The sequence below is a fragment of the Octopus bimaculoides genome, chromosome 4 (genome assembly GCF_001194135.2).
Source record: "Octopus bimaculoides isolate UCB-OBI-ISO-001 chromosome 4, ASM119413v2, whole genome shotgun sequence".
NCBI classification, from domain to species: domain Eukaryota; kingdom Metazoa; phylum Mollusca; class Cephalopoda; order Octopoda; family Octopodidae; genus Octopus; species Octopus bimaculoides.
This window is the reverse complement of record NC_068984.1, coordinates 93149669-93164933: the sequence shown is the minus strand read 5'-3', so window position 1 is coordinate 93164933 and position 15265 is coordinate 93149669. Positions and strand designations below refer to the sequence as shown.

The 15265-nt window shown below is 38.9% G+C and overlaps 2 protein-coding genes across 6 annotated transcripts in view; both read right to left on the bottom strand.

The window, feature by feature from the left end:
- The window catches only part of LOC106876920 (cyclin-D-binding Myb-like transcription factor 1), a 120619-nt gene that overhangs the window by 102369 nt on the left and 2985 nt on the right, over positions 1-15265 (bottom strand). The window lies entirely within an intron of this gene.
- On the bottom strand, positions 3763-4089 carry LOC128247657 (piggyBac transposable element-derived protein 4-like). Its single transcript, XM_052967645.1, has one exon. It carries the CDS (start codon positions 4087-4089, stop codon positions 3763-3765), a length of 327 nt encoding a protein of 108 aa, XP_052823605.1.

Sequence of the window (15265 nt, the reverse complement as noted above, 5' to 3'; positions counted from 1 at the left end):
GATAACAGAGGAATTCAAGACAGGATGCCCCTGGAAGCTCCTCTAGCAGGGACTAGAATCGAAGGGCCTTAGAGTCAACGTAGCTAAAACCAAAGTCCTAATAAGTAGGAAGGTAGACAAAACACAAACCCCTTCAGGTAGATGACCCTGCTCGATCTGTACAAAAGGTGTAGGTAGAAACTCCATAAGATGTACCCAGTGTAAGCTATGGACACATAAGAGGTGCAGCAATATCAAAGGAAGGCTAACTAGCAAGATACTTTTTGTATGTGGCTGATGCTCAGGAGCAATAAACACTGAAAATGTGCAGAAAACAAACTTATATATATACTACAGCCTCCAGACAACTTTGGAATCTGCAAATCCTCTGGATGGTCTCCTTGTTTAAGTTGGTGATTGCTGCCATAATCCTTACCTTCAATTCATCTTTGGTTTTACAAGGGGTTTTGTTGGTCTCTCTTTCAACTGCGCCCCACACATAATAATAAATGGGGTTGCAAGTCTGTGGAGTTAGGTGGCCAGATGTTAGGGGTGATGTAGTCACAGAAATTGTGTGACTGCCATGACTGGCTTCTCCTGCTTGTATGGCATGGTGCAGAGTCCTGTTGCCAGACATAGGGTCTTCCAGCAACCACCCTCTTGACCCAGGGTAGCACTACCTCCTCCAGGAGGCCTCCATGTTCAGTCTGAGGCTGTGTGAGAAGATGCATGGAGGCATAACATCACCATCATTAGTGATCACTCCAAACACCATGCATGATTTTGACTGGATGTTTGATTTTTGGAGCTTCTGGTGTGAATGCCAATCAGTACAGCATGTCACTCCAAATTTATGGCAGAGTGAATTGCATCATGATGCTGTTTTTCTCACTGACGGTGCCCAACTATATTATGTAGGTGACAAAATCAAAAACGAACAATGCGCATGCTTGAAATTCAAAATATAAAATGGCAACAATTTACCCATTGCCTTCTGTTTATGCAGGTAAATACTAATATGCTAATTAACCCAGGGCCAGGACAAAATAGATCTGGGAACAATAGTGACTAAGAGATGGTTCCACACTCCTCAAAACCCTTGAACTGTAAAACCAGGGCTCCGCTACTGATGCAGTTTAAAGTCATACCCTGGATTTGATGACATATACATATATATACTAGCTGGTGCACTCGGTAATTCTCGGGGGTAAAGATGTTCTATTGAAACACCTTATTACTCTGATAAGAAAGTAATTTCGTTATAACTGCCACAAAAGGTGTATTTTCCGTCGCAAAAAAGTCCAGAAAGCTGACAGCTGGGGGAGGGAGAGATTGTTAGAGGTTGGCGAGAAAGTTCTCTGACTCATCATGGCATTTTAAAGGTGAACTTTATGAAGGCTAATCCTTGATCACCCTAAAACCCTGGTCCCTCTCTCTCTGTCTGTCTCTGTTTCGACAACCACTTGCTTCTCCAACACTTCCCCCTCCTCCACCACCCCACCCTATATAAACTAGCTCTTCATTTAAATAACTCCGACAAAAGAATACAAATCCAGATGTTCAGATAAGAAATCTTTTTTCTTCAATTTCGTACATCTAACACCTCTCTGCGCAGATCATAATCCCCTTATTAGTTCTTTCCATTATTCTATTTCATTACTTATGTAAACATAGTTTAAACATAGTTTTGTCTTCCACACTGTTATGTTTTAAAAACAATCTGAAGTTCCTTTCACATGCATTTGCTCTCATCACTTATTCATTTACTCAATTTTGTCACATCGCTACTTATTTCTCTAATTTTGTCACAGATTGGCTGACCAAAAATTCTAAGATTTTTCAATTCTATTCCACTGTTATCAGCATTTGCTGTTTCATTAACCCTTTAGTGTTCAGATTAATTTGTCAAATGTAATGCCTATCCGTTCCCATTAATTTTGACTTATTCAGGTTCAAGTGGGATGTCCACAATATTTGCTTGTAATTTTGTTAATTTTGTAAATGGGTGCTTATAAGCCAGTGGTTTATAGTTAAGTAATCTTAGCTGATCTTTCTGAATAAATTTGACTTTTATGGGCAGGTAAATTTAATAAACAGGTGTAAAAACAATAACATTATGAATCATCGTTTAACGTCCGCTTTCCATGCTAGCATGGGTTGGACGATTTGACTGAGGACTGGTGAAACTGGATGGCAACACCAGGCTCCAGTCTGATTTGGCAGAGTTTCTACAGCTGGATGCCCTTCCTAACGCCAACCACTCAGAGAGTGTAGTGGGTGCTTTTACGTGTCACCCGCACGAAAACGGCCACGCTCGAAATGGTGTCTTTTTATGTGCCACCCGCACAAGCCAGTCCAGGGGCACTGGCAACGATCTTACTTGGCTTGCCGAGTCTTCTCACGCACAGCACATTTCCAAAGGTCTCGGTCCGTAGTCATCGCATCGGTGAGGCCCAGTGTACGAAGGTCTTGCCTCACCACCTCAGCCCAGGTCTTCCTGGGCCTACCTCTTCCACGGGTTCCCTCAACTGTTAGGGTGTGGCACTTTCTCACGCAGCTATCCTCCTCCATTCTCACCACATGTCCATACCAGCGCAATCGTCTCTCTTGCACGCCACAACTGATGCTTCTAATGTTCAGCTTTTCTCTCAAGATGTTCAGCTTTTCTAAACACTAAAATTCATATTCTTAATACATCTTGTTTAATTTGTTACTAAAATTATCCCAGATGTCAACCGCCAACAATTTTACATTTTTCAATTAAAATACAGGTGTAATCAGTACAAGACTTTATTCTTTTTCTATATTTCATTTAAATGTTTTCATTGAAAATAAAGTACAAAACGCGTTTACTAGTCAATATACCATTGGCTATGTACCCTTATACAATTTAATGAATTCATTCACATAATAGAATGCATCTAAGAAAAAAATCTCATTAACAGGTGAGACAAAGGTGAATACAGGTGTGTAACATCCTGAAAATTAATATGTATTTCTCACTTTCATATATTATTTATAATAAAATGAAAAGGAATATACAAAATTATATAGTTATGACATATTTCTGTCATGAAACTGTCCAAAGCACCCTTTACACAGGGGCACTTTGCAAAAGGAACACATATACAAAGTCTCAATCTGACACCCTTTGCCGCTTTTCTTTTTTGCAGCGAACACAGTCTGCAAACTTTTTTCCATTTATCTTTTCGATTTTATGAAAGTTGATATTTTTTCTTTTGACATCCACCTCAGTTAATTTTGCTTTTCTCTCGGTTCTGTACTTTCTAGAAGAAAAGCCCTCACGTAACTGAGGTGCTATATCAACCTGAAATTTCAAGTGGTCATAGTCCTTTGGTGGCAGAGGTATCTTCCTAGGTCAACCAACTGGGTAATATGCCCGATTTGGTCGGATTTATCAATCCCACCCATATATTTGTTATAACAAATATTCACTAGGGGCTTCCCCTCAGCGCCAACACCAGGTTGTTCATTAGTAGACAGAAATAAAATCTGTCTTTTGTCTTTATATGCAGTAATTAGTAGATCTTCTTTTTGCATCTGTAAAATGTCCCCTCTATTTTTTAATTTTATTTTCATTTCATGGGGTAAACCTTTATGGTTTCTCATAACAGTACTGCACATGTAAGTACTTACATGGGCAAAATTTTCTGCCAAAGCCACTCAAGAAAAGAAATGGTCAAGATGTGTCGGTGCTGATGGTGAAATGGTTGTGTAAGAGACCATACAACATCATGTCCCAATCCATGCAGTCTGTTTCCATTATATTTTTTTACCTGTGTAAACATCGAAGTTTACACAGTATCCAGTCTCTGATTCACAAACTTCCCATACTTTGATCCCCCATTTAGTAGGTTTGGCAGGCATGTACTGCCGAAAATGTACTCTGCCCTTATAACCTATCATGGCTTCATCTACACTGAGATTTTTCCGAGGTAAATACACAGTTTTATAATTATTAACAAGTAAATCAGTTACAGGACATACTTTGTACAGGGGATCATACTTTGGGTCGTTTTTGCTGGGGGCATTAGCAGAATCAGTTAAATGCAAATTCTGAGATATTTTCGAATACCTTGTCTTCAACATTATACTTGAGCTATATGGATCGCCATTACCTTAATTCAGGACTCCAGTAGTTTCACAGTCACGGAAGCTGTTAACATCAAACATAATATTAATTGTGAAAAATACACTCATTTCTACAGTATAAGTTGGCTGCCATAGTGGATCGTTTCTTCCGCGAATAGAAATTAAACGTTGTGCATATTTGTTTGTTTCCTCCACATTTTCAAAAAACCTTTCTGGTAAAAATAAAAAGAGATAGCCCAATGGTTGAGCATCAGGAGGCAAATTATGTTGTGGACCAGTGTTTTCTGTGAAATCAGGAATAGTGATTGGTGTTGTAATCTTTGACCATGTTGCCATGTTTATGATATCATTTTCATCACTTTTGCTCTCAAAATCTTCCTCGTCCGATGAATAATCACTAATATCGATACCAGATTCATCCAAAGACAAAATACTCTTGTTTTCATTTATATTTTCTTTATCGTCAAGAGTAAAACCTTCAAAGTTGGAATCGCTACTTGCTGACGCCAATTTCTTTAACAACTAAGGTACACACTTCTCTTCAAACGTTGGAAAAACCAATGTGGTCTAAAGAATTTCACAGTATTTATACTTGAATAAAGGCGGGAAAAGTTTCATCTCGCATTATCTCAAAGCTACGAGAATTCAATAACGTGATTTTTTTAGTGATTTCATAGAGCAGTCAGAGACGGCCAGCTTGAACAAATAAAGGGGAATTAATTTTGGCCGGTTACAGCCGATTTGAACACTAAAGGGTTAAATTATGTTACCCAAAATCCCAAAAGAATATATTCATATTTCTCCCTCGTGTTCTATCCTTGACCACCCTAACCCTGGTCCCCCCCTCTCTCTCAATAACCATTTGCTTCTCCAACACTTCACCCTCCTCCACCACCCCACCCTATATAAACTAGTTCACTCGGATTCCGTTATTTCATTTTAATAACTCCGCATTTACATTGTCACTTATTCATTTACTCAATTTTGTCACATCACCACTTACTTCTCTAATTGACAAGACCTCCTTTTGTCTCCCCACAAAACACCCCTTTTTTCATTTAATTTTTTTTTTCTACACAAACCCCCGTTTTTGGCTACGGAGAATACAAATCTGCAAAAAAATTGGCAAAAATCAGCATTTTGAAATTACCCCTCCCCACCCACTAAATTCTTCATTTTTAACTTTTATCAGAAATATTTTTTTTTTTTTTAAATATGCAAAACAATATGGAGATTATGATTTTGACAAAGCTTTCCAAAAATTTTTCTATTTAGGGTTAGGGTTACAGTTTTAAGATTAGGGTTTTATGGTTTGGGGGATAGGGTTAGGGTTGGAGTTTTAGGGTTAGGGCTATGGGAAATAGTGAAAAATGAAGAAATTGTGGGGGGATTAATTCTGATTTTTTGCAATTTTCTGGAATCTCTGTATCCGAAAACATGGGCTTTTGGCAAAAAAAAGATTTAAAAGAAAAAAAATTGCGAGAAAATGGGGGAAGGGCAGAATCTTTCCCTCTAATTTTGTCATAGATTAGCTGACCGAAAATTCTAAGATTTTTCACTTGATAACATGTGTTGTTTCATTAAATTATGTTAGCTAAAATCCCAAAAGAATATATTTCTCCCTCGTATTCTATCCTTGACCACCCTAACTCTGGTCTCTCTCTGTTTCTATAACCACTTTCTTCTCCAACACTTCCCCCTCCTCCACCACCCCTATATAGACTAGCTCACTCGGATTCCGCTACTTCATTTTAATAACTCTGCCAAAAGAATACAAATCCAGATGTTCTCTAATTCTGCTATTTCGCAGTAAGCCCGCCATCCCACCCCACCCCCTGTACCGGAAGTCCCAATCCTTTGACATCTTTTGGTTGTCTCCCATGAACACTTCTAAAGGCTTAACGCCATCCCCACCTCTACTTAGGTTTTATCTCCTATGTGGCGCATAAAAATGATGGTGTAGTATATGCAGGTTGAAGGCTATTATTTGTTTTGTATATGATTCTGCCAGATGTGAGCTTTCTTTTCAGGTACATAACGCTGCTGTTCCCCATCCCAGGGTCTCACGAGCCCACCCAACCCACACCTTCAGCGTTGGCATGCTCAACGTGGGCACACTGAAAGGTAAGTCTGTTGAGATTGTTGAGATGCTTGAACGGAGACGTGTAGATCTGTGTTGCATCCAAGAAGTAAGGTGGAGAGGAGGTTCCGCTAGGTTCCTCACAAGCAAAGAACGTAGGTACAGGATTTTCTGGGCTGGGAACACTGATGGGGTCAGGGGCATGGGTATACTTCTTGTGGAGAAATGTATTGATAAGGTAATCGACGTAGTCAGAGTATGCGATAGAATACTTAAGATTAGATTAGTGCTACATCATGGGTTAGCAACCATTTCTCGGCCTATGCCCCTCAGCCCAGGCTATCCGACAGACAGAAAGACCGATTTTATGACACCCTCTCACTGACTACCTCATTGACAAATGACAGAGACCTTTTCTTTGTGGCTGGTGACTTCAATGGACATGTTGGACAACATGCAGGGGGCTTCCATGGCGTACATGGAGGCTGGGGTTTTGGTTCCCGCAATGAGGAGGGGACCAGTCTGCTGGAGTTCTGCAATGCAAATGATCTTATGGTTTGCAATACTAACTTCAGAAAACCTGCCAGACACCTACCAATCTGGTAGACACACTAGCCAAAATTGACTACATCCTTGCCAGGAAAAGGGTAAGATGGCTGCTTATAGATGCCAAAACCTTCCCAGGTGAAGAATGCACCCCACAACATAGACTGGTAGTTAGTGACTTCAGGATCAGGGCTAAATCGATGCCCAGAAGACGACCAGCTTGGAGGGGAAGGGTCTGGAAGCTTAAAGATCCTGCGAATGGACAGAGATTTAGAGACGTATTACTCAAAACCTTTGACGAAATAGAGGGGGATATAGCATCACATGATGTGGAAGACAACTGGAGGTTTCTACGGGACAACCTGCTGAGGGCCACTAACTAGATCTGTGGATGGTGCAAAGTCCCCTTTCGACCAAAGGTAAGATGTTGGTGGAACAATGTTGTTGACAGGGCCATTAGGGAAAAGAAACAGGCTTGGAAGGACTGGAAGAATGGTGGTAGCAGGGAACTGTATCAGACTGCCAGAAGGGAAGCTAGGAGACAGGTTTATTTAACCAGAGAGGAAACAGATAAGAAAAAATTTGCCAATGTTCTGCGTCATGAAGACCAAAGACTTGAAGTGTTTCATATTGCAAGACAGTGTGTGAGAGAGAATCGTGATGTCGTAGGAGAGAAATGTGTCCGCATGGATGATGGTTCACTTGCATTAAATGAGGCTGCAAAGAGAGAGGTTTGGAGACACCACTATGAAAGGCTGCTAAATAAAGACAATGAATGGGAGAAAGAAAGTCTGCCGAATGCCAACCCAACAGAGGGACCAGCTATCCGAATTGACAGTAGATAAAGCAATTAAAGGTATGAAGCCAGAGAAAGCCCCCGGCCCATCAGGAATCACTGCAGAGAGGCTCAAAATATCTGGCAGTGTCAGCTATAGCCTAGTCACTTGTATAGTCAACCAGGTGATACATGAAGGAGTCATACCCAATGACTGGTGTAGCAGCACCATAGTCAACTGCTACAAAGGTAAAGGTGATGCTTTACATACAAATAATTACAGAGATAGCAAGTTGTTGAATCAGGTAATAAAGGTCACGGAGAGGGTCATAGCCCAACTAATTAGGGAGAGAGTCAGTTTAGATAAGATGCAGTTTAGGTATATGCCAGGGAAAAGCATCACTGATGCTATATTTCGGGTAAGATAGCTGCAGGAGAAATACCTAGCCAAAGATAAACCTCTGTACCTGGCTTTTGTTGACACGGAGAAAGCTTTTGACAGGTTCCCCCGATCCCTATCTGGTGGTTAATGAGGAAACTAGGGATAAATGAATGGTTAGTGATAGCTGTGCAAGCCATGTACAAGGATGCTGTCAGTAAGGTGAGGGTTGGCAACGAGTACAATGAAGAATTCCGGGTAGAGGTAGGGGTCCACCAAGGTTCAGTCCTCAGCTCCCTCCTATTAATCATAGTGCTCCAGGCAATAACACAGGAATTCAAGACAGGATGCCCCTTGGGCACTCCTCTATGCTGATGACCTTGTTCTAATTGCTGAGGAAAAGTTTCAGGTGTGGAAGCAAGGATTAGAATTGAAGGGTATTAGAGTCAACCTAGCAAAAAACAAAGTCCTCATAAGTAGGAAGGCAGACAAACCACAAATCCCTTCAGGTGGATGGCCCTGCTTGATCTGTAGAAAAGGCATAGGTAGAAACTCCATAAAATGTATCCAGTGTAAGCTATGGGCACATAAGAGGTGCAGCAATATGAAAGGAAGGCTAACTAGTTTTTGTATGTGACACATGTTCAGGAGCAATAAACACTGTGAATGTGCAGAAAACAACTTCTGCCACACTCCAGGGAGAAAAACTAGAAGTAGTTGATAGCTTCCATTACCTAGGTGACCAAGTTAGTAGCGGGGGAGGGTGCACTGAAAGTGTAGCTGCTAGAATAAGGATAGCCCGGGCAAAGTTCAGAGAGCTCCTACCTCTGCTGGTGACAAAAAGCCTCTCACGCAGAGTAAAAAGATAGATTGTATGACGCATGTGTATGAATAGCCATGCTACATGGCAGTGAAATATGGGCCATGACTGCTGAGGACATGCGTAAGCTTGCAATGAATGAAGCCAGTATGCTCCGCTGGATATGTAATGTCAGTGTGAATACACGACAGAGTGTAAGCGCCGAGAAAAAAGTTGGACTTAAGAAGCGAGACGACTGCACTGGTATGGTCATGTGTGAAAAAGTGTTACACCTTAGCAGTTGAGGGAACCTGTGGAAGAAGTAGACCCAGCAACACCTGGGATGAGGTGGTGAAGCACGACCTTCGAACATTGAGCCTCACTTAGGCAATGACTAGGACTGAGACCTTTGGAGATATGATGTGATTGAGAAAACCCGACAAGCCAAGTAAGACCATAACCCGTGGCCTATGCCAGTGGTGTATAACCAGCCCACTTATGAGTGCCTTTCATTCATTGGAGAATAAACTTTGCTTGCGAAGACCTGTTGAGGCAAGTGAAATCAAAATCGCTGATGTGGCCAATGACAGTACTGCCTGATTGGCACACGTGCTAGTGGAACATTAAAAGCACCATCCGAGCGCGCCCGTTGCCAGAGCCGCAGACTGGCTCCCGTGCCGGTGGCACGTAAGAAGTACCATTCAAGCAGGATCGTTGTCAACATCGCCTTACTGGCATATGTGCCAGTGGCATGTGAAAAACAACATTCGAGCATGGTCATTGCCAGTGCTGCAGGACTGGCTCCCATGCAGGTGGCATGTAAAAGTACCCACTACACTCTCAGAGTGGTTGGCATTAGGAAGGGCATCCAGCTGTAGAAACTTTGCCAGATCAGACTGGAGCCAGGTGCAGCCATCTGGCTTGCCAGTCCTCAGTCAAACCGTCTAACCCATGCCAGCATGGAAAGCAGACGTTAAACGACAATGATGATGATGATGACGATAATATATAAATGTAGTATATATGTATATAAATATATGAATGAAGTGTTTAATGTTTAAGAATGAAATGAAGAGAGTGCAATAATAACGTTCACACTCACTGATGGTCGCTCTCAGTAACTGCCTTTAGCTTATGAAGTTCTTGTTTTTATAAGTATCGAAAAGCAGCCAGAAGGATAGACATATTCTTGAGAACAAATGATTTTGTTGGAGGTCTGTTATCTCCATTGCAGCCCCTGGTAGCCTTGAAGAGATTAGAAGGGTCAAGTGGCAAAGACATTATTTTGCTTAGCGAAGGCATCTGGGAGATGTATAATTGTTGTCATTCACAGAAAAACTATTGTTTTACCATGAGAAAAGCACTGTTGAAGTGTTAATTGAAATTTGGCAATCGAAGATTGAATCCACGCTATGCCTGCATGAAGCCACTACAAATACATTGTGGAATAAAAAATTTATCTACTGTCATGGAAAAAAGTGTAACTGTAAAAATACAGAACTATCGGAGTAATGGGCATTAAAAAAAGTATGTATGTATAGAAATGTATGAATGAAGTCTAAGGTTTAAGATTCAAATCAAGAAAATGCAATAATAATGTTTAGCAGTTCGAAACTGAATAGTGAAATGCAGAATTAGGTCAGCTGATCGTGAGAATCAAATATTGATTGCTTTGTTAAAAACTGCAGGTGGTATGGTTTATTTCCCTTGGGTTGTTTAAATAAAATATTAGTAATATGTAGTAGATAGAAGGATCTATTGGAGGGGCCCTATTATCGATTTTTCTCAAGAATCTAAGTATGTCACGAAGTTTCCTGACAGGAGTTCTACTCGCGTGTGAAATAGAGTATAAAAGTGATATTGTCTGCAAAAATTAGAAATTGGACACACAAAAAAAAAACGATGAAAACTGTAAAATATTTCTAAATTTGATGGCTCAATTAGTTTCATGAAAATGTATGAACTGTAAATAAGCAATAAATATTATGATTTGTAAAATAAGTATAAGTGATACAGGGTGTCCCAACTGAATGTGGTGTGGAAGTTTGGTTTCATTTTTTAAGAATTTTAAGCATTCAAAGTATGAGTTCATTTTATTGCGACACATTAAATACGTTCTGGAATCAAAAATTTATGTACTGTCATCGAAAAGTTTTAACTGGAAAAAATGCAAAATTATCAGAGTTATGGGCATTGAAAGTGTACATGCATCAAGAAAGTGCAATAATAAGGTTTAGCAGTTGAAAACTGAGTAGTGAAATGCAGAATTAGGTCCGCTGAATCTGGAATCAAAAATTTATGTACTGTCATCTGGAAAAATGCAGAACTATTGGAGTTATGGGCATTGAAAGTGTACATGGATCAAACCGTGCAATAATGAGGTTTAGCAGTTGAAAACTGTGAGTAGTGAAATGCAGGATTAAGTCTGCTGATCGTGAGAATCAAATATTGATCGCTTTGCTAAAACCTAACAACTGTAAGTGCAGGTGCTATGGGTTATTTTCCTTGTGTTTAAAAAAATATTGTGTAGGTGCTATGGGTTATTTCCTTTGGGTGTTTAAAAAAAATAGTTATATGAGGCAGATATAAAGATCCCTTCCGGGGGCCGTATTATTGATTTTTTTCAACAATCTAAGTATGTCACAAGGTTTCCAGACATGAGTTCTACTCACATATCAAGTTTCATCAAAATCAGTAAAACGATGTATGAGTTAGCTAACAATGCCACAAAGAAACACACACCAATTTTCCACATAGGCAGTATATATATGTGTGTGTGTATATATACATATAAATATATATGCGTGTGTGTGTGTGTGTGTATGTATATACATGTGTGTGTTTGTGTGTAGGTACAGGTGTAGTTGTGTGCTAAAAAGCTTGCTTCCCAACCACATGGTTCCGGGTTCAGTCCCACTGCATGGCACTCTAGACAAGTGTCTTCTACAATAGCCTCAGGCCGACCAAAGCCTTGTGAGTGGATTTGGTAGACAAACTGAAAGAAGCCCTTCGTATATGTGTGTCCTTGTGTTTGTGTTTATTCCCCCATTACTGCTTGACAACTAGTGTTGATATGTTTATGTACCTGTAACTTAGCAATTTGGCAAAAGAGGCCGATAGAATAAGTACTAGGGTTAAAAAATAAATCCTAGATGGCCACAATCAAATGATTGAAACAAGTAAAAGAATATATATATAAAAGAAAAAAATGAATACCAAATGGTAGTGAGACTGAACCTGTGACCATGTGATTGGAAAATGAACTTCTTAACCATACAACTATGCTTGCACCTTCTCTGAAATTAAATATCTCTAACAAAATTGAAGTAAAAGAATGAGTTTTCCTCCAGTATGATATTTTAAGGAGTAAATGTTTTCACCTTCTAGCAACAGATTAATACCATTTCATTGTCACAATGTAGTATACATGAATAACCATTTCTAAGAAAGCAAGTGAAGGACAAAAAATGTTTATTCATCCAGTGAAACAGACAAACTTGCTGATATTAACCCCAACTTCCATTCAGCCCAACAGAATATGATTTTTACATAATGAAATATGCAGGGAATCCTTCATTAAAGCAGATTTTGATATGACTGTGAATTTTTGAAAATATTTAAATGTAAATTCCACTGTACTTCTTGGAGAGCATCCAAAAAGAAATATTTTGATACCTCATTTGTGAAATTTAGGTGAATATTTTAGGAAATATGACAATTTGAATGGTCAGCAAAATTATTGAAATCTTGCCTAATTAGCCTAAATGAATAATTAGCTATATTTGTGATGTCATATCTTTGAAACTGAGGTGATAATCATCTTCAAATTACACAAATTAATAGTGACCATGATATAGTTGCCTATTTCTTTTCAGGTTCTTGAAAAACAAACCTTTTGGGGGTGGGGAGATTTTTTAAATATTTATGTAAAGCCTATTTTGTCACAGTCAATTTCACAGTGTTTTCAGACCTAGTTAAATCCAAAATTACAAGTCACAGAGACTCGAGTTTGGTGCATTTGCAGTAGGTAAATTTGGAACATGACAACATTTCAATAAAATTTGAGTGGACTATTAAAAATGGCTATAAATGGCAGAGTTTCAAATCCAGACACCCACACAAGTTGGATTTTCTCCCTGTTGATGGGGGGGTTTTTCCAATTTCTTTTTTTTGCAGCACTGTCTTGGAAATGATGGGGATAAGCTTTTTATGAAAATTTATGATTTTTTTCCAAACCCCACCCCACACAGAGGACCAATTTTGTTTGCACTATACACTTAAAACTTAAAAACAATGAGAGCAGCCTTTACAGTAAAAAAAAAATAAAAAAATAAAAAAATTCGAAAATATTTTCAAACAAAAACATGAGTAATTTTAAGGAGATTTAATTGTTTTTAGCACAACCCACAACTACCTGATACCTTTTTCAGAATTGCATGTAGACCTAGATTAAAAAACAAACAAAATGTGAAAACTAATTCCTTGCATTAAGTATTAAAAACATAAATTAAAGACATTGACAACATCTGCAACTTACAGCAAACTCGCTAGTAGCAGAAAGAGAAAAAAAAAACCAAAACAAATATATAAACACTGACACAAATTATCCTGACTGTATCCAAAACAGAAAGTAAAAATATCACATCTGAAATTATATTCATTGCATGATATTTTTAGTGGCGGAATTTGACCAATATTTCTTAAAGAAAAACAAAAGTTACATGTACAAGTATATCTGCTACGTTCGTCCAGCAGTTCTCCACATGTTACGACACCAAGGAAATAAGCAACATTCTCAATACAACAATTTCCTGTTAGGTTTGGGCTCTAGAAGACTTATTGAACTCAATTTAGTGCATTTTTTTTTTTGTAGAAATATGTTTACTTAGTAATTAGTTCACCAATTTCTTGAAATTCTGGCTCAAACTCGATATTTGAAACCTTGGATTTGTGTTCCGTTTGACCTCTCACTGAATGCGAATGTCAGTTTGACCTCTCACTGCATGCGAATACGTCAGTTTGGTGAAAATATCAGTATACCACCCTCTTTACTCACTTTGTATTTTTTTTGTCATACTGTGGCCAGATTTAGCAATGACCAAATTGAATCTATGAGAAATTATTTTTTCTTATGATAAAAAAAATCTTGAAGAAAATGTCCTTTTCTAAGTGAAAATTAAAAATGAAATTTTCTCTTTTACATAACGATTATCAGACCTACCCCCATCAACATTTATACCAAATAAAGTGAAAGCTTTCTCCTTCATGACAGTATGATTTTTTAACATAACTCAAGTTATAATGTTCAAGCACACTGAATTAGAATGAAGGCTACCATTCCGTGGTCAAAAAACAAACAGGATAAACTTTGTAAATGCGAGGAAATACCAGGATGTTTCAGGGAATCTAACATGATATGTAAGTCAGATTTTAATTGAAACTATATGAGAAGAAAGTTCACATCCAGAACTTTCAAATGATACATAACTTTCCTCAGAAACTATTGATTTTGACAAGAAAATAATGAAGCAAAAAGTGTGTTTTTGCATGTTCAAACTGTTCTTGTCTCCACTGTATGGCATTCTATGGTGATACTTAATATTAAACAAGTTTTTAAAAAATGCTTTTTCTACAACCTTGTATGATAATGGGTTATATTTTTTCATTTGCTTTGCCCTGCAAATAATAAACATTTCCAATCTGGCCTACCTCCTAAAAAGTCTGTTGACCTCTGCAACAGATCAGTAAAATGTTATAGAAAGGTTTAAAATGGGCAAGATTGCAAGATATGAGTAAAATTCCATAAAATACAAGCTAACATAAAAAATTTTATTTGCTCATTTATTTAGTGGGTGTATGCACATTTTCGAATGAGCCTGAGCAGGGTGGAGTAATTTGCAGTTGGATGCCATTTCTAGAGTTAACCGTAAATTAAGAGTTGAATATGTTAGGCAAAAGTCTGAATTCATGTCATCAATGTTTTTGCACCAACACGTCAAAGTTCGGTTGAATCTTGAACAACTGGTTCCCCCAGTTTACATAAGTTACCACAAAATAAGAAAATTAGCAATACTATCTTTTACTGGTTTCAGTCATTTGACTGCGGCACACTGGGGCATCGCCATGAAGGGTTTTACCTAGTACTTATTCTATTGGTCACTTTAGCCAAACTACTAAGTTATGGGGACACAAACACACCAACACCAGTTGTCAAGTGGTGGTGGGGGCAGACACAAAGATACACATACACACGCACATGTATGTGTGTCCTTATCATCGTTTAACGTCCGCTTTCCATGCTAGCATGGGTTGGACGATTTGACTGAGGACTAGCAACCCAGAAGGCTGCACCAGGCTCCAATCTGATCTAGTAGAGCTTCTACAGCTGGATGCCCTTCCTAACGCCAACTACTCCGAGAGTGTAGTGGGTGCTTTTACGTGCCACCGGCACGTGGGCCAGTCACACGGTATTGGCAACGGCCACGCTCAAAAAGGTATTTTTTACGTGCCACCTGCACGGGAGCCAGTCCAGCGGCACTGGCAACGACCTCGCTTGAATGATTTTCTAACATGCCACATACATACATATATATA

Excerpts from the sequence above, each read along its gene's own strand:
- LOC128247657 (XM_052967645.1), bottom strand. The coding sequence starts at position 4,089 with ATGTTGAAGACAAGGTATTCGAAAATATCTCAGAATTTGCATTTAACT.